This window comes from Colias croceus, chromosome 14 (assembly GCF_905220415.1).
Source record: "Colias croceus chromosome 14, ilColCroc2.1".
Lineage (NCBI taxonomy): Eukaryota > Metazoa > Arthropoda > Insecta > Lepidoptera > Pieridae > Colias > Colias croceus.
In genome coordinates this window covers 166,649-189,971 of record NC_059550.1, presented here as the reverse complement: position 1 = coordinate 189,971, position 23,323 = coordinate 166,649, and the positions used below count along the sequence as shown (strand labels likewise).

The following is a 23,323-nucleotide window of genomic DNA, read 5'->3' as shown; positions in this document are numbered from 1 at the left end:
GAAAAATTGAACTCAAGAAACAAAAAGTTCAAAACTCTACATTTTCATAAAAATGAATATATTTCAAGTTGCGACCACTTCTTGGAAAAAAATCCTATCTCCTCACATTTTAATATGCCAAAATGCACCTACTTCATTTCCTAAAAATTCCTCAAAAGAATTAAATGCGGATAAATGCTCTATAATGCAACGTTTCCGTCGCTACATTGAACTAAACGTACATCGTTAGACATTACTATAATACTGCGTGTGAATTATGCAATTCATTTTAATTTGCGGCCACAAGAAGGGGGACTAAGGCGGTTGCACACACGACAATTTTTTTTTTACCACCCTCCGGGCGAGCGCAAGCTAAAACCCACCGTAAAACCAGCCCTTAGAAGCGAAATAATGCAGAAAGGTGTTGATTAAATTATTTCTCCATTATTTGATTCCACCTCTTTCAAAATGGCGACAGTTTTGCGTATGAATGCGGTTTGAGACAGCGATAGTTGACGACTTAATGAATTCTCGTGGCCATTTTTAATTGATCTGTTGTTATTGTTTTTTCTTCAGCCACCAGAGGACAAAACAATCGCGACAATGCATCTTGTTCAGGTCTGATATTTTCTTGGCTCTCTCTCTCTCTTTATCTCTGATAAATCAATTGTGCAATAATATCTCTATCTTCGTATTATTATATTTCAACATAAGATAAGTGATAAGTAGGTGGAGCATATTTTGATGGCATGGCAAGTCACATACCTAGGTATTTTTTTGATTTACATTTTTCTTTTCTATTAGATTTGGAGGGATATAGGATAAGTATATCTCTTAAATAGTTGAACGATATCTATTGATATATTTAAAACACAAAAATATAATATTATATTAGCTTTATGCCCGCGGCTTCACCTGCGTTTTTATATTAAATTCCCATTGTCTATACCTCTCACACTCGGGCCTCTTTACTTTCTCCAGACAAGGAAATCACATCATAAAATTGCTCCTTTACGACTTATCGACTAAAACTATTCGTAAGAATTACGTCCTAAAATATTCATGTGAATAGAGACAATGTAGCATTTATATACAGCATCGTAATATGTTATTTACTTAGGAATAATTATCAAAAAAATATGATATATACATAGTAGGTATTAGGTATACATACTAATAGAAAAAACGTATTTATTAAACTCTAGAGCTCTCTCCGGGTGCGAATGTTACATAGATATCATAATAAAGTGTATGTGCCTCTATTATTTCACATGATTATCTATTTCCATATATAAAATAACAGTACTTAAATGTTATTTTGTAAAGGTTAAATAAATACATTTTATAATATAAGAAAATCTTACAAAATCAAAATGAATCCACCTTAAGTTCATCATGTAGAGAACATTATGAACTTATAGTACCTACTTAGTACTAACTATATAGTTTTCTTGTAAATCTGTCTCCAAGATACGCAATATCTTTAACTTTTAACCTTACGGCATCTTCTAAAATACAAGCATTATGTCATATAAACATATCAATAAGACAAATAGGTTTCACACTTCAAACTTAACTTCAAATTTGGATTTTTAAATAATCGTCTCAAAAAAATTAACTCTACCTACCTACATGTGTGAATCAGGTAGGTGCCTACAGAATAACTTCACACTCTCTACATTGCAAGTATTATTATTAAGTATCTCAATTCCATAATACACGGGTACCATCATAAGGAAGGTGCCCGGTCCTTTGGAAGGCTTACGTGGGGACACGGATCCAACACGCAGAGGCCCTTTCGAGAACTTTACTGTGTTGTGGGACACCAGCCGCAGCCTGCCTATGACTGCACTATAGAGATACAGCCCTGGGCAGTCCGCGGCCGATGTAGGACTATTGCAAGATAAGGAAACAAAATAAACTGGGCTATGGAAAGGGATGTTAATGGACCGGAATTTAGGACTATGGAAGACTATGGCACCTGCCTTTCTACTAAAATATAGCAAAAAATTGTTGGCAGGTGGTGACTCGCCCTCTCACTGTATGGGCCCCCGAAATAAGTAAGTAATATTATTATTAAAACAAACTTGTACTTAAAAGTATAATTAGGTAGAGTTCTGTGTTTCAATAATAATTAATAATTGTATGGCACATACTTACAGTGTATCGTTTTAACCTACTCCGATGAACTGTTACAGTTTTAATTTCCTCCAACACACGATATAATGCAGAAAGAAAATACAGGTTTAAATTTCTATTTACAGTTAAGTGTCTCGTGACTACTTAAGAAGGTAGGTACTACAGGCTACTAAAATATAAAAAAAACTAGTAAATTTATTTAGGAATTATTGGTAGGTACCCGGGTGGGTGGGTTTTTATTTCAATACCTATCCACCATGGTTTAGGTTTAGATAAGAGCTAATTTCATCGCATAGTAGATAACTTTAACAGAATAAACTATTATTAACTAAAACCATAGGAAATATAATGTTTTTATTTTAATAACCATCTATTCAATTGAACTTTCAACACTATCAACAAATTAAACCCAGGTTATAAATTCATATTAATCAAGTAATGCACTGCTCTATCTACAAATGTTATTATTATTTAATTTTCTGTCTCCGGCACTCCATTAGTTTTTAATTTATTCTTCCATCCATATTCATTCTTAGAAAATAGCATCTGCAGCAAAAATTTTACTCACTATTTTTTCCAAATATTCGATACCAATGCCTTGTCCTCCTTTCTAGGAATAAGTAATAGTCAAAATAGTGTTAAAAGAAGTAGCTCACAGTGACAGCGTTAACGAATGGAAAATGAAAAATTTGTTTCCAGAAAGTTGTTTTATGAATGCTGGATATAATATTAAACAAGTAAGTACATAATTTCGCACTTTTCATAAATGCGGACGTTATTGCGGTCTCTCGTTAAATTAAAATATGAAAAGCACAATTTGCGAAGAAATGAGTTTTGTTATTGTCCGTTTTGTTCAATTTTAGGTACTAAGTTTAATAAAAATCCTAATAATTACGTTTGGTTTCATATTTTCCATTTTGCTATTCAAATTAAAATAAGTGTGAAGTCTTGAGTGAATTCCATTTTATCTTTTATAATAAAGGACATCGTTTAAATAACTAGCTGTTCCCTGCGGTTTCACCCGCATTGCTCAGCTTCTGTTGGTCTTAGCGTGATGATAGCCTATAGCCTTCCTCGACATATGGGCTATCTAACACCGAAATATTTTTCAAGTTCCTGAGATAAGCGCGTTCAAATAAACAAACAAACTCTTCAGCTTTATAATATAAGTAAGTATAGATTTATTGTCAACGAATACTTAGATCATTTTAAAAGCGTTGGTATGTAGATACGTACCTATACTAAGGATTTCCTGACTGAATTTTGGTGCAGTTTTGTGGAAGATGAACATACACAATATAATATATTTTTACAATAAATATTTATTATTAGAATTAAAAAAAACGTACATATAAAAATTTAAAACAGATTTGATTAAAATTTATTTAATGTTTATTAAATTGAGTACCTATAGGTAACAAAAATCTTTGTTTAGGCAACTTCTAAATTATTATAAGAAATCACACCTTTCCATTGATTTAAAACTTTCAAGGGATCTTAATAAGTACCTACTTAGGCACGATTAAATAAATGTGGTTTAATAAATTCTTGTTTAAAACCTAGGTACATACCTAGTTTATGACTGGTATTGTGTAGCGCTATGAATGCAGTTTTGAATGCTATAAAAATAAATATTATATACATTCTTACCTACCTGTTCTGTTTCCTGTTTCCTGTTCAGCTAAGGTATCTACTTACATTAATTGACAAGTTTCTATTTTTATTTTTCGTACTTATTTGACACTTTCAGTTACCTCCATAAGTAAAAGTTCAATGTAGGGTCTTGGATTCGAAAAAAATATGAACACAATTATGTAAGTATTTCTTTTAATAATTATATCACTTCCTTTATTTATAAAATAGTTTTTTTATATATTTATATTTTTCGAATGTACCTATATGACATCGTCAAACGGGCAGCGGAAAGAAAAGAATCGTGAGTGAGAAAGTCTTGGGCAAATTTACGAATATTAATAATTAACACTAAATCACCCATTTTACTGCATTTGATATTTTAATAACAGAAGTAATAACTATCATTTTTTGAAGTGAAATTTCTTTATCGGGGTTGGAAAAAAATTTAGTAAAACATTTTTTCGTTACGCGTGGCATTTTTTTATTACAATTTGCCGACGGCTCCAGAATCTAGATTAGGTATACCAACAAATCTGATAATTAAGTGATAGTATACCAGATAGTATACCAACAAATCTGATAATTAAGTGATATTAGGTATACCAACAAATCTGATAATTAAGTGATAGTATACCAGATAGTATACCAACAAATCTGATAATTAAGTGATAGTATACCAGATAGTATACCAACAAATCTGATAATTAAGTGATATTAGGTATACCAACAAATCTGATAATTAAGTGATAGTATACCAGATAGTATATCAACAAATCTGATAATTAAGTGATATTAGGTATACCAACAAATCTGATAAGTTTAAAATTTTAGAATACAACGAATTAAATCATTTTTTTATTGTATTCGTTGTTAGTTCCTTATAAAAATCGTCACAATTCCATAAATTGCCAATCTTAGTAGAAATAAATCAAATTTGAAAAGGTATAGGTTTGGTAATATCAAACACTATTATTATCTATCTAATAATGAATGGACGACAAAATAGTCTAACAAATTCATAATAATTTAAACCTAAATAAAGTTTTTATCCAGGTTAAATAGTATCTAATTAATTAGTTAAAATTATTCTCTAATTAGGAATGACAAACCTAGATATACTTACCTACCTATCGGCTCTTAATAATTATTATGTGCATTGTTTAAGCGCTAGCCTAGTTCGTAAAATATGATGCTCTATTTAACGAATTTAATTAACACGCCCATTTGTTGTTTTATTGGAGACAATTGCATATTTAGCTCTCAAATTAATAGGTTATTGGTTTTAATTGAATTGTGAATTATAACTAAACACTTGTTTGTTAATTTTTTTAATGTATAAAATATGTTAAGGTACTACGAATGTGCCGTGCTTCCATTTTTAGGCCTACTTTGAACTTTTTATAATTTGTAGGATAGATTTGGCTGCGAAGGTCTATCTTGCTTAGAATAAAATTCGAAAAACTTTTTATTCTACCTACCTAGTTACTTATACAATAAGATAAAATATCTAAGTAATTTACCTACTATTAATGAGATGTCAAATAGGGAAGTTACATTTAATAACCTTCGAATCCATAAAATTTCATATCGATGCTAATTTACATTTAATTAGGTTATACCTACTACGTAAGAAATCTTCTTTTTTAAATGGTATGCTGAAACATAAACAAGTCATGATCACGCAAGCATCTAATTCTACAATAGGCAAGTGAATGTTAGCAGTGCCGGATTAGCCACGTAGCAAGAGTAGCAAATGCTACGGGCCCCGCGGCTCGGGGGGCCCCGCGGTCTAATACCTGTCTGACCGTAAAAAAATATCAATTTATAATACACGTACCGTAAAAAAAATACACGTACCTACCACGAGAAACGTTGGTATCAAAATCTACAACAATAATTTAAAATTTTACCACGTTTCTACAATTGAGCGCTGGCTACACCAAAATTTGTGTTGTACTGCTTGCACTGCGCTACACGCAAGTTGGTAACACAGCAAAACTAACAGGGGAATCCCCTGATATTGTCATCGAACGAGCTAGTCGTAACAACCCAATCAAAGTAAATAGGATTCTATCGACTATCAAACCTTAGATTACAAAATAAAAGGCAGATGGAGCATGACAATCATCCATCGCCCTTGTCAAAGAAAATACGAAATCAAAAACGAATACGAACCTCCGCCAGTGCTATAGCGATTATAGTATCATGCAATTATACGTCAAAAGGGGTTTGCTATTTTAGTAAAAAAATGCTGTCTTGTGATATTAAAACGCTGTAAAATTTGTTCCCAAAAACAAACAAAAAGATAAAACATCGTTTTACAGGTTCTCTGTACATTATTTGGCTTATTTAATTTTGTATACAAATAATAATTTTACATAAACGAATAACGAAGGAATACAAAACTTCAACGTATGCTGCCAGTATTTTGAAAATGAATTTGCCATTTTTATGGGTAAAACGGTAAAATGGTTAAAAGATCTTCGAGGTAGTGCTGTTGGATTTTTCGATCGTGAATGTGATTATTTGTATAGTGCAATAAAGGTTCATGATCATTATAAGATACATTTAAAAAGCATAATACTTTTTTTTGTTACTTTTATATAGCTTAAAAACGTCAGAGACGTTTTCGCCCGCGATTTAATTCATTTGAACTCCGTGATGGATATGACAAAAATATTATTATTCAGGAATTATATTTATTTATTATCCAGTAATGCCATATTCACAGCCCTCAAAGAACAAAATATAGAACCGACATACATCCACCTTATACAAAATATCTATAGTACCAGTACAGCTTCTGTAAAAATTAATAGCAATGGCCCATCCTTCCGAATAACAAAAGGAGTCAAACAAGGTGACCCATTATCTCCAAAACTCTTCAATGCTACCTTGGAAGAAGTATTTAGAAGCTTGGCAGCTCGATGGCAGAACAAAGGTTTTAAAATCGGTGAGCATCGATTAACAAACCTTCGCTTTGCTGATGATATTGTTCTCTTTTCCTCCACAGCCTCTGAGCTACAAACAATGCTCGAAGACCTGAGTGATGCAAGCCTCAGGGTCGGTCTTCAGATGAACATGACCAAAACAAAGCTTATGACTAACAGCACCAAAACCACCATCGTTGTCGAGGGTGGGTCGGTTGCATATGTCGATGAGTATACTTACCTTGGCCAAATAGTTTCTTTTCAAGCAAGGCAGGATCAAGAAGTTGCCAAACGCATTGAAAACGCTTGGAGAAGCTTTTGGTCGATGAAAGAGCTGATGAAAGGAGACTTGCCTCTTTCACTAAAACGAAGGCTCATGGACATGTGCATCTTGCCCATCCTCACCTACGGTGCACAGACTTGGTCATTGACTGATCGCCAAAAGTCCGCACTTGGGGTTTGCCAAAGATCAATGGAGCGCAGCATTTTGGGCGTAAAACTTTCTGATCGTATTCAAAATAAAACGCTACGCTCAAAAACACAGATTGTCGACGTATCCCATAAAGCTGCCGAGCTCAAATGGAACTGGGCTGGACATGTTTGCCGAATGTCCGAAGAGTTGTGGGCAAAAATCACCACTATGTGGATCCCCGACAATGGAAAAAGGCTGCGTGGAAGGCCCAAAATCAGATGGCGCGACGAACTGGACTCTCATTGCAAGGAATGGACTAAAATTGCTCACAATAGGAAAACGTGGATGAAGGGAAGAGAGGCCTTTGCCCAGCAGTGGGACAGCCATGGCTGAATAATAAAAAAAATCCAGTAAAGCAGCTGACAATGTGGATGTCGTAAGGTGTCACTGAAAATCAGTGTTAAGGTATTATGCCTCAGGTATCCTGAGTGGCTTCCTTTTTTAGCGCAAGCAACCATACATAAATTTATGTTTTCTATTACCTATTATTCATAATTTACAATGCTATTGTTGTGTGTTTGTGTGTATTGGAATAAATGGTTTCTTCCTTCTTTCTTTCTAAAAATAAAATGTCCCGTGTTCTAGACTAAAAACTACCGCTATCCGCATTCATATATTTTGAAAATAAAAAATAATATAGGTAATCATTGTAATTTTTTTTATGTAATTTATTTAATTAAAAATTTATCGTTTATGTAACAAAAGAATTTTTACAATATTATAAAAATTATCATATACAAATATTTATATTAAAATTAAAATTAAACCCTGACAGCTAATTTATGTAGAACGTCACTAACACCACTACCATAATAATTCAGATGATTGCAATGTCACCTCATAAATCAAAATCGGTTCAGCGGTTTATACTGCAGGGCGTGCCAAAGAAATATTATACATAGATACACTCGAAAAACATAACCCTCTTTCTTCCGTAGTCGGGGAAAAATTTGGGAAAATTTTCAATATCTGGTAACATAACACCCACAGAGAAGCACCGTGTACGTACAGTTTTATTTAATACCCTTTAACTTGAGAAACTATAGCAAACGAAGGGCCTCTTGACAGAATTTGCTACAGGCCCCGCGCTGGCTTAATCCGGCACTGAATGTTAGCAGACAGCGCTTCCGCTCGCGAGGCGCTGGGCCGGGCTGTTTGGACAGCACAATGCCGCACCGAGCCGCACAAAGCGGCGGATGCGCTGCGACGCGCTTTGAGGCGTCAGCCGAGCCCTAATGACGCGAACCCAACACTCCTTTGTTTCCACTGTAATCTCCTTATTGAGTTACCTTTAATCATTGACGAAATCGACCCCTAACGACCGCTCAATCTCCTGTAATCAATACGCTTGGAATAAAAAATTGGATTCGGGAAGACGCGACGAAATTGGCGCTAACGACAAACGTAATCTTATCCGAACAATATTGTGACAGCGCGCCCATTAGACACGCAGCCTCCTGCAGCTTTGTTCCTTTATAGGTAGGTAGTATTGTGTAAATCAACGGTTCAGAAAGGATTATGCCATTGTAAACTAAACAATACCAATCGCTCGTCTTGTAAGAATAATATTAAGTTATCATTCAATGTTTTTGCTCGTGACGATCTCTTTCTTAGTTGCTGTGATGTCTTCAAAACTCTAAGGTAATAAATTTATATATGAGGCAGCTAAATTGACGCTCTTACTAAAAAAATACATCAGTACCTAATGAAAAATAAGAACATAATATCATGTAAGTGGCCTACTTCCTATTTAGTACCTAGATAATAATACCTCAATGTTACATGATAATTACACTCAAATTATCTTTAAGTACGCTTATAAATAACCCAACACTATAGATAGGTACATTATTTTGGTTATGTACTGTCTGGACTCCAGATAATATTAATATTTAATACCTATGTCCTATGTTAATTTAATTAAGTATTTTACATACCTATTCCTTACCTTGGATGTACTTAATCTATATTCAATAATAAAATTGAACTAAGTATAATATGTTTGTAATAATGTAAATATATCCGCTTTTTACTAAATGCATATATACCTACTTACTTACTACCTAAATCCTACATATTACATAAATATCAAAGTACGGAGCGTCTATAAATAAAAATAACATGTATAAAAATAAGCACTTAATTCTACTGAATGCATACTATACACAGAACATATATTTTTCTCTGTCTGTCTGTTTCGGCTGGTCTCTGAAATGGCTCGATCGATTTTGACGGGACTTTCACTTACAGATAGCTGGTGTAACTTAGGCTACTTTTTTCAAGAGTCATAAAAATCGGTTGATACAAACAAAAAAAATAAAGTCGGCTTGAGAACCTGCTATCTATTTTTTAAGTCGGTTAAATTAATGTTTTAAGATAGTAACTAAGGATAGTAAATAATCACAGGATACTATTTCTTTAGGCAAGCAACGCCATCTCTAAAATAATAACGTAAAGTCTACTGAGCTATGGAAATTGGAATACATGGAAACACTACCTACCTATAGGTAACACTGAAAGTGCATTCCAAGCTTATTTTTTCAATGTATATGTGTTGTCTTGTTAGTTCTAAAATCGCCATTAATATTTTTATTCAATGCTGAATGAATTCAATGCCTCTTCTTCATCTTTTGAAGATAGTTAATTGCATTTATAAATTCTGTGAATGTCAAAAAATTTATATGTCAATAATTGTCAAAGTCAAACTTCAAAATCTAAATAACCTCAAAAATCAAAATTACACGATTAATGTCAGGATTGTTGTTAGCTATTAACATCAATAAAAATGTTTAAAACTATCTTAAGCAATGTAACAACAAATTTAACACGAGGCTTTCACACGACCTCGTGTTTAAGTGAAGTGCGATTATTATCCAGGCTCCGAGTTGTGGACAATTCAGAAATCGGCAAGCGAGCGATGGCCGAGGGCAAACCACCGAAAGTTATTTGCGTTTATAACAAACAACGTATGTAATTCATATTACAGCTGATGTATGCTAAGATTTACGCATATCCACTATTAATTAATGTCAATATAGCATAGCAGGCTAACGAATTAAAGTGTACCTTCTACCGTATTATTTACCTACCTCTAAATTAGTTACTAGTGATATTCATCTCAATTTGTTAATTAACAACAGCCTGAATGAGATAATATTCGATTCAACAAATAATAATTATTGTTTATTTACCTAATACATGCCCTGCAAACACAATCACCACAATGAAAAAATATTCTTAATGATTACAGGTGTTGGCTATATTGGAGACCGAGTACTTGTGGCTATCAAAGGGCAGAAGAAAAAAGGCATCCTAGTAGGCATGAAACAGACACAGAAAGTCAAAGTACCAAAGTTTGATAGCAATAATGTGGTCTTAATTGATGACAACGGCACACCCCTCGGCACAAGAATACATGTGCCAATTCCAACCATATTGAGAACTATTTTGAAAGAACGCACCCATGCTAAAGGAGCTGACTACACAAAACTGTTAGGCATAGCAACTAAATTTGTTTAGATTTATTTTATCAATGTAATTAGGTAGTGTAAATAAATTATTTAGATTTCTTATGTCTTTGTTTACATTTTGTTACCCTATACTGTAATCATAGTTCAATTCAAATGTTAGAGTGCTAAATAACATTAAAAATATTGATTTATAGTACCTAGTATTTCCTGAGATAAGAGATTAGTGTGTACTTTATAGCTTTATAGAGTGGAGCGAATTATTGGTATGCTATTTTCGCTATAAAAAAAGTTTGTCTAAGTGTATAAATTTCAAATCCTTAAAAAAGTGTTAATCAATTTCAATAGTAAAAAAAAATCCTCAATAGATTTCAAGAGTATCCAAAAAAATTAGAATAAAAATAAAACAAGTTATGAAATTTGAAAATTTAATAAACTTATAATCAGTTCCAGTAGAGAACAGACTTAGGACACGCTATCTAACGATGGAGATGAGAAGACGCAGCTACATGTGACTAATTCATGATGATTATATGTAGGCCTCGTCTCTACCAGACAACCAACTTCTGTTTTCAATAAAGTATGATGTGTTTTTATGACTTGCAACACTGATTTGATCCTGCCATCAATAAATTCTACAGCATTTTACAATATTTAAACTTTATGAAAAGGAATGTTGTTTTTTAATTTGAGAATAAAATATGGTGGAAAAGTCGTTGAAACACATGATCATTCAATGCTCGTTTGCATCTTTTCTTTTCCTGATATTATTATTTTTTAAATGTCTTGCCCGATACAAAAGCGATTTTCAAGTAGAGACGTGGCCGTATGTACATGCAGTAAGATTAAACATTCCACACATCACAATAACGACACAACATACACCAAATATACGAAACTTTAAGTAAAACGAAAATGATACGCCGTAACCGATGCACAGATCGTATTAAATGCCATTCTTGTGTATTGCTTAGTGTTACCGCACTCAAAAAGGCACATTGCATTATAGATTAGAACATTTATTTATTGTGAATCTCGTAAATACAGGTTATCTACAGTTACTCGACTTATCCATAACAGTGTCGGAACCTAACCAAATTAATTGTACTCTTTCCTTATAAGTCACACTTATACTTTAATGGTAATGAGAAAGCGATGTACCGATATAACCAACAAATTTATACAAGTGGCGACGTACAGATAATATAAAATGAGACAAATAATAACTCACATACGTCGATGACATTTAATAGAATATTGCATGTATAACGTGACTAGACAGATTTCGTGCGTCTAAATTTTATACTAACGATTACCGAACCGTGCTTAAAACACATCATAATATAAACGGACCAACGGCTTAGAATTCATTTAACTATTTAATGTAAATCCTTAATTATTTATTCGAAAGAAAACTAATTACAACTGGAGAAAAGTCGATTCTTGTAAGGGCTAATGATCGAACGATAATGCTAATGACATTCTGACTTAAAATATGCATAATGTATCTCGATTAAATTTAAAAAACATTACACAAATGAAACAATGTTAAAATGTGGTTGCATTCAACCACTTCTGTCATGTCCTTTGAAAGGTAGCCTAAACTAAAATGTTATTATTAAGTACTTAATTAACTTTGTATATTTAGTTTTAGTTTTACAATCATCCCAAATAAAATACAAAAACTTAACTATAAATAATTCTGAGCGATGCGATGTTGCCGCACTGAAAACGTAATTTCTCGACGAATGAATGTGTTACCAGCTTTTGTTTACAGGGTTACCATATCCACGATTTTTATTTAAATAGTTTTTGATGAAATACGCATTAGCAAACAGGCAAAATCGCATAACCCAGAAAGTTTAATTATAAGTGCACACAACCCGACTCCAGGGACAAAATGAGACTCAAACCAGAGTCGGCATAAATTATATGATCTTGGTTAGAGGTGGCACGGGAAAGGGTAACTCTTGGGTCATTTAAGGGACTTCAGGACCTGGACAGAAACACTGGATTAGGTGAAGGAATATATTATTTAATTCTAATGTGTCTTATTTTGTTCTGATGTTTTTAGTTTTATGAATTTTTAATTTTTAAGTTACATGAAAATGTCAGGATCATTGCAAGGTTCAAACCAATGTTATTAGTTTGGAACCCTTTCAAAACGATACCTTTTTTTCAATGTCTTCAATAGCAGTATTTTTAATCTCTATATTCCTTATGATCAATACAATTTAAGAGTAACAATGACCCTGACATTGGAAAAAATCACCAATTTCGAAATATAAGGGTAAGTGAAGTACTTAGAAGGCCCCTTAAGTATTTGTACACTAACTTGTACTGACACTGAATAATATACACAACTCGGTGAATCCAGCCAGTGGTTTATAAATCACGACCATTTTAAAAACTATAAAAATTCGAAGATAGTAGCCTCAAAAAACTTGCTGTAATCATGATTGTAGTTTAAATACCATTTGCATTTTACAGCAGACTCATAAATTACTCTATTTTAATTGTATTTATACAGTGTGTCCGGACATGACATACCGATATTTGAAGGGGCTATTCTCCAGGTATTTTTATCGACAATTCAACCCCTCTACAGTCCCCTACCTCACCCCCCTCAAAATGGCCGCCATTTTAATCTTTACCTATCAATTCGGATAGTGAATTGAAAATTGTAATAACTTCGAAAGTGAGTGTCACAAAATACTAAATTTGGTTTTATTTGAACAATAACAAGTTATTCTAGGGACCACTAAACAAATTTAATTGATAAGAGTGATGAAACATACTTTAAAAAATACGAAAACCGCAAAAAAACATAAAAAATTCCGGTGAGGTAGGGGACTGTAGAGGGGTTGAATTGTTGATAAAAATACCTGGAGAATAGCCCCTTCAAATATCGGTATGTCATGTCCGGACACACTGTATTTAAGAAGACGTAATTAACTTATGAACCACCTCCAAGTCTAAAACTTGCTTTTTTGTGCGACGAAATGAAAATTATAATTTTTTTTTAAGTGGATTATACTGTATATGTGAATATGTCGTCCACTATTTTATATTTTTTCATGATTTTTACAAAGCACTAGACGGAGTTCCCGAGCCGCATCTAATGACATTCAACCCTCGACGAGGACTATCGACTAATGTACAATCCGACACCTAAATAAATATAAAACACTAAATAACAATACAATTAAATTACCGCAACAAAAAAAACGTATAAATGATTCGACTACATTAATTAATGTTTTGTAACTAGTGTAAAGTAAATAATGCATGTCTTATATTAAGTTAATGTTAGAAATTATGCGCGTCCATAACACGCGGCGCTATTTTATTGCACTAACTAATAAAAAAATTTAATGTATAATAATAAAATAATAAATAAATGTTGCTATTCTCAAAATAAAAATTCCGAAATACATTTAAAATATTTGAGAGTGTAAATAAGTATTATAGATATGGCAGCCCCGAGTAAAGGTATGTACAGACGCGCAATTAGAAAAGTGTCTAGCTAGAGCGATAGAGGATTTGAGGACGAACGAGAACTTGCTTAACTCGCGAGAAAACGCAAGATAATGGACTTGGAAATCAATTTAAACGTTTCACTTATCATATTTGAAGTGTTAAGGCATATTCATAAGGGCGATCATCCATCAGACATTTGTACAGTTCATCAATCAAATGTATTTAAAAATTGTTACAAATACCATATTATGTATATTATAGAACGATGAAGTATACTTAGTTCTAGGTATTATTAATGTTATGCTAAGTAATGATCAAATATTTATTTTTGTTAAGAAAATGCACTTTTAGCCTATTTGGAAACGTATCTAAGTTAGAATCCGATTTTTATTTAGAATAGTAAGTCACCGAACCAGCGGTTAAACAAAACCTTACGTTTTCTCGCTCGTATCCGTAAAATACAGTAAGAATATCTGCTACATTCCGATTGAACTTGCAAAACCCGCCTTATACCTATTAAGTATTAAGTATAGTACTTAAAACACTTCGAACCACGAATAAAAGTTACCGCGCCAAAATGTGAGACTGAAATCGAAACCGACCGACGCGGACGCCATGTTTGCGAGCAACCAATCACTGCGCCGTACGTATTACGCGCGAAACATTTTTGTCTTTTTTTTTCCGATTCCATTTTCAAATTCCATTCCATTTGACATTCGATTCGCGTTCGAAACACAAAAGTGAACGCGTATCTGATATCCGTGGCGGTTTGCAAGCGCAAGTAGGTCGCCTAGACATCGACGACCATCTTCTTGTGTATGTCGGTGTTGCCCACCACGTTGCAGAACTCCTCGAACGAGATCTTGCCGTCCTCGTCCTTGTCCGCGAACAGGATCGTCTTGTCCACGATCTGCTGCAGCTGAGTGTCCTTCAGGTTGTTGCCCACCATCATTTTTAATACCTGCAAGTTGAGAAGGACCGTATTTAATATTTATAAATAAAAATTAATGAAGTTAAATAATATCACAGTTGTAGCGGCCTACTAAAACAGCGTCGCTGACTTGAAAAACAAACAACTTTTTTTTAACTAGATGCCTAAAATAAAAATAAAGAAAAATTACCTTCTTACCTCTGACATTAGGAAATAGGCTAGTTAAAAAGACAGATAACTAGCCTATTTCGTAGTTAAAGTGCTTATAACTAAAACATACCTGAAACAGTTCCCCATTTGAGATGAACCCGTCGTTGTCCATATCGTAGATGCGGAAGGCGAACCGCAGCTTGGACAGCTTGTCGCCCTTCACGCTGAACTGCGACACGCCCTGGATGAACTCCTTGAAGTCCACCTGGAAACGCCCCCGTACAGCTCGATATTAATATTGGCCCAAATTCGTTTGCTGGGACAACTTTTTGAAACAAGATCAGATCTCATAAATTAAATCGCGTTTAAAATCCGTTAAAAAGTATTTAATTTCTAAGATCGTAAAATCTTTTTAAAGTAACTAAGTACATTTGCTAATAAAAAAAAATATAATTTTATTTTTAACTTTGCTTGTTAGGTACAAACCACGTGTTTTAAGAAATGGGTCAATCAATTTTTAAAGGTCCCGATCATAATTTTCTCGTATTTTTTTTTTTACTTAATTTTCAGCATTTTACTATTTCATTTAGAAGATAATTCTTCGTAGATTAAGATTATATAAGCAGCAGTGATGTTGATTAAATACATTTGTGGATTTAACTTCACGAACCGATCTATTCACGGGAAATAATGTCCTTTGGACAACTTACACAATAGTACTTTTTTAAATGTTAAATTCCCTTAAGAATTAAAACAAATTCTTCTAATATTAAATAATAAATAATATTTTGATATTTGTTCTATTTACACCCAAAATACGAAATATTTTTATTAAAATTGAAACGAATGATGTCTTTTGAACAACCAAATAATGTTTCATATATATAAAAAAGTTTCAGTAAAGCGGAAATAGTGATATTTTTTACAAAAAAACTATTAAGGCGAGGTTGTTACGTATCGTATTATTGATTTTACTTAATTAAAATGAACTGATTCTCGATAAAACTGAATGAATGAAGTATAATGTGATTTTCATATGGGGACATCTTAGTTGTAGTAGTAGCGTCTTGATTTTTGAAATGTTAAAATTACAATTAAACTAGACATAAAATCGCGTAATAAAAATGTGTTCCCGAAACAGCCGAGTAATAAACAAAACATGAACTATTTAACTGTTAAAGTATAAGTTTTATATAATTATTGTCCTAGGGACAACCAAATTGTCCATGGTACAACCACTTTGGTTGACCAAGTGACTGGTTGTCCGCGGGACATTTTTTAAATTTTGAGCCGCCAAGCAAATACTATTGTTATTTTATATATTAATCTCAGCTCACACTAAAATATAGACGAAAGCGCATCTCGTGTAGTATAATTGATAACAATGCATCAAGTACTTACGTTTTAATCACAGTTGTCTGACGGACTGACAAAAAAGCCACCCCACACTCACCAACAACGCTCGGACGACTGTTGCCGTGATTTTATACAAATCAAAGTGGCGTTTGAGCCCGACAGTTAATTATTGTGTTTAGCTTGTTGTTTAGGAATCTACCGCGCCATATGTGTTTTGGTTTCATAACTAAATTACGGTTGTCTGTGAGACCTGTGTCATGTAGGTGATTTATGGGGACAAAAGTAAAATGCCTGAAAATCGTATTATATCCAATAAAAAAAAATGGTTTGTATGTTTGGATGTCAATAATTATGTACTGAAACAAGGAGTGTATTTGGTATTTATGGTCGTGATAGTATGTGTTCTTGATGCAAAGTTTGTTAATGCATTGTGGCATGGGGACAAATGTGATAGTACTGGAAAATTGCATTTAGTCCCTCGACAACCATGAAACAACGCACAAATTAATAAAACAAGTAAAATATTGTTCGCAATAATGCTAGAAAATATTAAAAGGAATATAATTAAAACGAATTTAACTCTTTATGATTTCATGTTTATTAATTATCCTTCAGGGACATGATCCGTACACGTCGGACCAATAAAAGTTGATCGACCCAAATAGTCATATTCAAAAATTTGTAGCATTTTTTTGGTCCATGGCATTACTAATAACTTCTGGAGAATATATCTAGGCTACATTGTTTTTGTATTAATGTGTACCTTAACTGGTTAATTCAGTACACATACTATAAGCTTACAATTATCTCTATACAAATATGCTTCTTGCAAACACGTTTGAATCATCAGCACAGTAACCGAAGGCCGAATATTAACAAACGGGCGTTTTTATTACTTTACTTTAAAAAAATAGAACCATTATTTAGGTTACGTATATTTCTGTATCTAACGCATCGCAAATCATACATGATATTTCTTCAGGTACTAATTATGTCTTATGTAACAATAAACGGTTTGATTTATTTTAGCTTGGAGGTATCATAAAATTTGTCTTAGCCAACTGCGAAAATAACACAAAATATAAATAGTTAAAAATTTACAAATGTTGGTATTTTTTCTTTACTTCTTAACCTATAAAACCTATCTATGGGTTATCAAATTTGTCGACATTGCATATTTACGTTGATTTAGAACTTCGCAAATTGTAACATCATAATGCTCACCTCGCCATTACCGTCCGCATCGAAGATATCGATCACGCGCTGCACCAGCGGGTTCTGCTGCAGCTCCGGTAGCGACATGAACTCGTCGATGGACAGCGCGCCCGAGTTGTCCAGGTCCAGCTTGCGGAACCGCTTGCCCAGCCGCCGGATCTCGTCCGCGTCGACTGGACATGGGACGCGGTTAGCGGTCAGCGGTTACAACTTAGACCCATTCAAACCGGAGAGTTATCCGCTGCCACCGTGGGTAGCGTTACCCGAAGGGGACGCGATTGTCTCTTACGTAGTATATTACTTACTTAGAGACTTTTCTGGCGGTAGCGGATAACTCTCCGGTTTGAATAGTCCTTTACACGAACACCGGGTACAATACAATCACCCCCAAACTATTGGCCGAGCTGAAGTTAGGAACTGTCTAGCTTCTGATATTGGCTCTCATTACTGTGGTAAAGTGAATCACGACACGTCACGCATCGACTCGTGCGTAACTTCAGCACGACCAAAAATATTGGTTGTACATTTGTGTAAAGAAAGGGGAAGATGCGCGTGTTTCCCAAAGGCAGAGTTACTTAGGGTACGGTAGACACGTTTCTCTTAAAGCCAGACCTGGTAGGAAGCGAGGGGGCACTGGGCAGTTGTACGTTAGCTCTAGTATAATAGTACTCCAACGACACACGTAAAAAAGATAAATAGAACCTATTTTATTATCTAGGATAACCTTCCCCTTTCAATAACACCAACGATTGAGCAAATGCAATTTTAACTCAATAAAATTTTGGAAGAATTGTCTTTCGAAATGCCAATTTTCATAAATTTCCTATTGGTCTGCAGTGTATAATAGATTTTCTACATAACTCTAGCAAGTCTCCAACGTTTTCTCAATTGGTAGATTCTTATATTAATAAAGAAGCAATGCTAATTAAACGAGGTTCCTAACACCACTTCTATATTTTTGATCTCTAGCGTCTTACGTTAGTCGTGCAGAGTAAACCTACTACTACATATACATATAGTACCTATACTATATGCAATTGCATATACATTATACACTTGTATGTGTGTATAATGTTTACTACTATTCGTATTGTAGAGATTACTAGGTATTCGAATTCCAAAGTGAGGAAATTATTGAGAAATTACCTACCCATTAAAAAAAATATGTAAGTAGGTACATCATACCTACGCAATGAAATATTGTCTACCGAAAATCATTTAGGTATTATAGTTACCTGATTTATAAAAAATAAAAAATATGTACATCATTCACAGAAATAAGAATCAATTGAAACCACGAACACAATGACCCTGTTTACGAATCATAGCATTTTATCTGTAAAACTTTTCTCGGTTTATGAATCCGTTGTATAAACATATTATATAGGTTGGCGAGTTTATTGTTACTCGACTTTATATATTCAAGTGTTTCAAAGGCTGTCGACGTCTATTATATTGTCCGCATACTAAGTAACCTTTTGACTCGGACAGATACAAACGTATTGTGAACACGATGCAGTATGAATAATTGTACACTTCGTCATTTTATTTTAAGTGTATTTCATCATTCTGTATTATGCGTAAGACACAATCTTGGGTTATTTATCGAACACAACAAACATTTATCACACGTAGTTGCGCACAATGCGTTCATTCTAATGTGCTGTAAAACATCAATTTTCTTTATTCGATTGTTAGAACACAAACATTAATTAATCTAGCAAGCGTGTTGATCGGCCGTTCCCGGCATTCTATTATTAACATACAAGCAGTTCTAATGCTCCCGTGCACAAAGCGTCTATATATAACTATGTATATGTCACACTATATGATGATGGGATGACCGTGTATGATGCCGCGATATCATTCAAAGCACACCGCACATTGTCACTATGTTCCCGTCATACTCTGTCTTCGATCTGCTCAAATCTTTAGCCTGAGTGGCGAAATGCCAATTTCATATAATAAATTGGAGATAATATCTGTTATCTTCGAAAGTACATGGTCTGTTTGGACAAGTGTATTTCCTATGATGTGTAGTTGTTTTGCTATTTAGTATTTACTTTGCAATATAAATTGTTTGGTGTTTTATAGAAACACATTTACGAATAAAGATGGTATCCTTATTAATTTGAACTTCATTAAAAACAAAAATTTTGCTGGCTCTAATAAAAATGTAGATTATTTTACCGCAATATAATTTTCTTATCTGTATTTCAAAGTAGATATTTTCCTAATTTAAAAAGTTGCATTAACTAACAAAAGCACAAGAAAGAGACTGGATTTTATTTCATGTAAATGTAACAAGTTTTTAACCAACTTCATTCAATATATTGTTTTATGTTTTTTAACCTGCTAGAATTAAAGATTTTATCGGATTTTAAACGCGATTTATTAATGATATTATTTTTCCGACGTACCGCACACTTTGCAGCGAGCTTTATTGAAACATACAATTTAAAAAAACAAACAAGTAATAACTGCGTTAAAAACAACCGACTTCAAACTTGCACTTGCAAAATTCACAAATACCTACAGACAAAAATGCTCATAAAATAAAAACTACTGGGCCTATCCGAATAAAATTTTTATGGGACCAATTCGACACCATCCCGCATCGAACAAAAAAAGAATCACGTAAATCGGTTCAGAAACCTCGGAGTAATCGGTGTACATACATAAAAAAAAAAAAAACATACCGGCCGAATTGATAACCTCCTCCTTTTTTTGAAGTCGGTTAAAAAAGTTTGGCAAACACTGTGGAATGTGTCATTAAACCAGTATGTGAACAGACACATGTAATATTGAAATGATAAGAAAATAATTGTTGTTATCAAAATCCATCCATAACGGAAATGTCAAGATATTCAGCTAAACACAAATTTGAAACGAAAAATATAATTTGGCAAGTTGTTGTTGAGATAGGACAAAATTATGCAAGTATAACATAGGAGTTAGGACAATCCATTATCAATACTAATATCAATAATCACCCCTCGTTAATTAGTCGTATTATAATGATACATTTACACTCAAACTTTTTTCTTATTTCCGATTTATATATTTTATATCAAACTCCTCTGAACTATTTCATCAACTTAAATATTCATGTTATGTTAATGACTTTTTCTGCTAACTAACGAATTTTTTTTACGAAAACATTCCAAAAAAACTATAGCTTATGTACATAGCTTGAAGTATGATCATATTTTTTTACATTTAGAGCCAGCAAAATAATTATTCAAGCAAAAGATTTTATTTACACTAGCACAAACTTGTTTCATGTTTACTTTGCTATAATCAAATTAAACACTAGCCTTACATAAACTCTGTACAAGGTATTCTATCAATGTAGGCAACATTAAGCCGAGTGCCCAAGTCAGTACTGCCTATGAAGCTATTCAGTGCCCACCCATCGGCCTGTCTATGGTACTATGAGTCTAGTCTAACATCGAGTATGTGCTCTGTGGTGATAATGTAATGACCATCAGTGAGCGACACTCACAGTTTTCCACCTTAAAATCAATGCAGTTAACACGAGCTGAAACAACACCCCATATTACCTCTCAATCCACACCCAAGCTATACATTAGTTTTGCTGTTAGTTCTTGGCATTAAGCATATTGACTTTATCATAATATTATATTTATGCTACCCTCACTTTAACAAATCAACAAAATGTGTGTTAGAAAAAAATTAAACATTATCGTATATTATATAAATACTTACAGTTTGAACATAGTTCCATAGGAATTGAATTTTCATTTCCCTGTAAAATAGGCACTTTGGTTAATTTCGAATTTATTTTTAGCACAGATATAAATTATTGTATAATGATATTTTTAATAACAAAATGAGTTTCAAATATAGTTTGTATTCAAAAAATGTAGATACTTATTCGCATCATCTAGAATTTGCTTGAAATGAGTGGCCTATTGTCAAAAGAAATGAGTCTGCCTCTTGACTGCAACGGTACTCACCATTTTTACGGTTTTACGGGTGACTTACTAGTAAATTACACTATATTGAAAACAAATACGCGATAACGCGTATTTTTTATCTAGTTAGAATCAAAATTACACAGGAACTCAATTTTCACAGGTTCACCGTAAAAGCCAAGATCGATCTAAATAAATTTGACAGATTATAACTCGACAATTACTTGACAGATGCAGAGGATATTATTGCCAAAGATTAAATATGATAGAAATTTTAAGCTATCCATAGAAAATATCTCAAAAAATCACTTATTACAGCAGTTTCAAGCTTTGTTTCATCTTTTGATTTCGTTCAGGTTTCTAAGGTCCCGTTTCCACCTGCAAGTAAACTCGCGGAAGTCTTGCATGAGTTACTTGCAATATCGTTTACATATCCTGCAATTTAATGCTCCAATAAATGTCATGCGAGCAGCGAGAAGCTCGCGGATCATACTATCGCAACTAGATCGCAACTTATCGCGGAGGTGTTTACACACATCTTGCGAGTGACGGGATAGGAATTACTGTCATAATTTTTCTATTCTATTTTGTGAAATAAATCGTATACTATAATTTATAACGTGTACTATTAATGTAAAATGATCTAATGAACTAATGTAAATAATATATTGTTTAAATAATAACTTAGTTAAATTATAAAATTAGATAAGCACATTATAAATATATTGTATGCCAATGTGTTGGTGAATTGTGCGGACATTAAATTTATTTTATAAAACTTTGTAACCACAATTCAACCGACCGACCGATAAGCTGCGAGAACTGTCGCGAGTAGACGCAGTCATGTTTACACATGCTTTCGCAACTTCTCGCAAGAAGCGCTTGACAAACTGTCGCGACAGAACTTGCAACATAGTTTACACATGCAAGCTGCTGTCAGACAGACTGTCGGACAGTTCTTGCAGAAGTTTACTTGCAGGTGGAAACGGGGCCTTACTGAGCTTATCGGTCTAGTTCCGTATATCTCGCAGCAAGCTGCAAGTATCGCCCGCACGGCTTTTGATTTTTGTTTATTTGAAATTAATGAGTCGTGATTGCTCTTGTGAAGAATGAAGAAACTATAAAGTCAATAGGATTATATGAGATCTTAAGATGGAATAATGTGATTATTTTTTGAAAATGATATGAAATGAAAATTTATTGTTACAAAGTTTTTATAATAAATTTCATGTCCGCACAATTCACCAACAAATTGGCATACAATATAATATTTATATTATGCTTAACTTATTTTTTAATTTAACTAAGTTATTATTTAAACAATATATTATTTAGGTACATTAGTTCATTTTACATTAAATAGTACACATTATAAATTATAGTATACGATTTATTTCACAAAATTGAATAGAAAAATTGTGACAGTAATTCCTATCCCGTCACTCGCAAGATGTGTGTAAACACCTCCGCGATAAGTTGCGACAGTATGATCCGCGAGCTTCTCGCATGACATTTATTGCAGCAATAAATTGCAGGATATGTAAACGATATTTCAAGTAACTCATGCAAGACTTCCGCGAGTTTACTTGCAGGTGGAAACGAGGCCTAACTCACAAGCGCGTTTGCAAGCG

The 23,323-nt window shown here is 33.4% G+C and overlaps 2 protein-coding genes across 3 annotated transcripts; one reads left to right on the top strand and one right to left on the bottom strand.

The window, feature by feature from the left end:
* The first annotated feature begins 9,861 nt into the window (after window positions 1-9,861).
* Window positions 9,862-10,727, top strand: LOC123697295 (39S ribosomal protein L14, mitochondrial). Its single transcript, XM_045643761.1, has 2 exons — window positions 9,862-10,121; window positions 10,406-10,727. The coding sequence occupies exons 1-2, from the start codon at window positions 9,941-9,943 to the stop codon at window positions 10,672-10,674; spliced, it is 450 nt and encodes a 149-aa protein (XP_045499717.1). The 5' UTR covers window positions 9,862-9,940; the 3' UTR covers window positions 10,675-10,727.
* Window positions 10,728-13,560: 2,833 nt separating this feature from the next.
* On the bottom strand, window positions 13,561-21,879 carry LOC123697195 (calcineurin subunit B type 2). Of its 2 annotated transcripts, XM_045643617.1 has the most exons (6): window positions 21,735-21,879; window positions 21,484-21,523; window positions 21,260-21,295; window positions 17,764-17,927; window positions 15,314-15,448; window positions 13,561-15,063 (listed from the first exon to the last, which is right to left on the bottom strand). In XM_045643617.1, exons 1-6 carry the CDS (start codon window positions 21,735-21,737, stop codon window positions 14,893-14,895), a joined length of 549 nt encoding a protein of 182 aa, XP_045499573.1. In that variant the 5' UTR covers window positions 21,738-21,879; the 3' UTR covers window positions 13,561-14,892. The 2 variants fall into 2 exon arrangements, with proteins under 2 accessions (XP_045499573.1, XP_045499574.1); XM_045643618.1 differs by lacking the exon at window positions 21,260-21,295.
* Window positions 21,880-23,323: the final 1,444 nt, after the last annotated feature.

Excerpts from the sequence above, each read along its gene's own strand:
- LOC123697295 (XM_045643761.1), top strand. The coding sequence starts at position 9,941 with ATGTTTAAAACTATCTTAAGCAATGTAACAACAAATTTAACACGAGGC. Across the intron at positions 10,122-10,405 it reads TTGCGTTTATAACAAACAAC|GTGTTGGCTATATTGGAGAC; the intron begins GTATGTAATTCA and ends TAATGATTACAG.
- LOC123697195 (XM_045643617.1), bottom strand. Across the intron at positions 21,296-21,483 it reads TATGGAACTATGTTCAAACT|CTCGTGTTAACTGCATTGAT; the intron begins GTAAGTATTTAT and ends GTGTTGTTTCAG. Across the intron at positions 15,449-17,763 it reads ATGCGGACGGTAATGGCGAG|GTGGACTTCAAGGAGTTCAT; the intron begins GTGAGCATTATG and ends GGGCGTTTCCAG.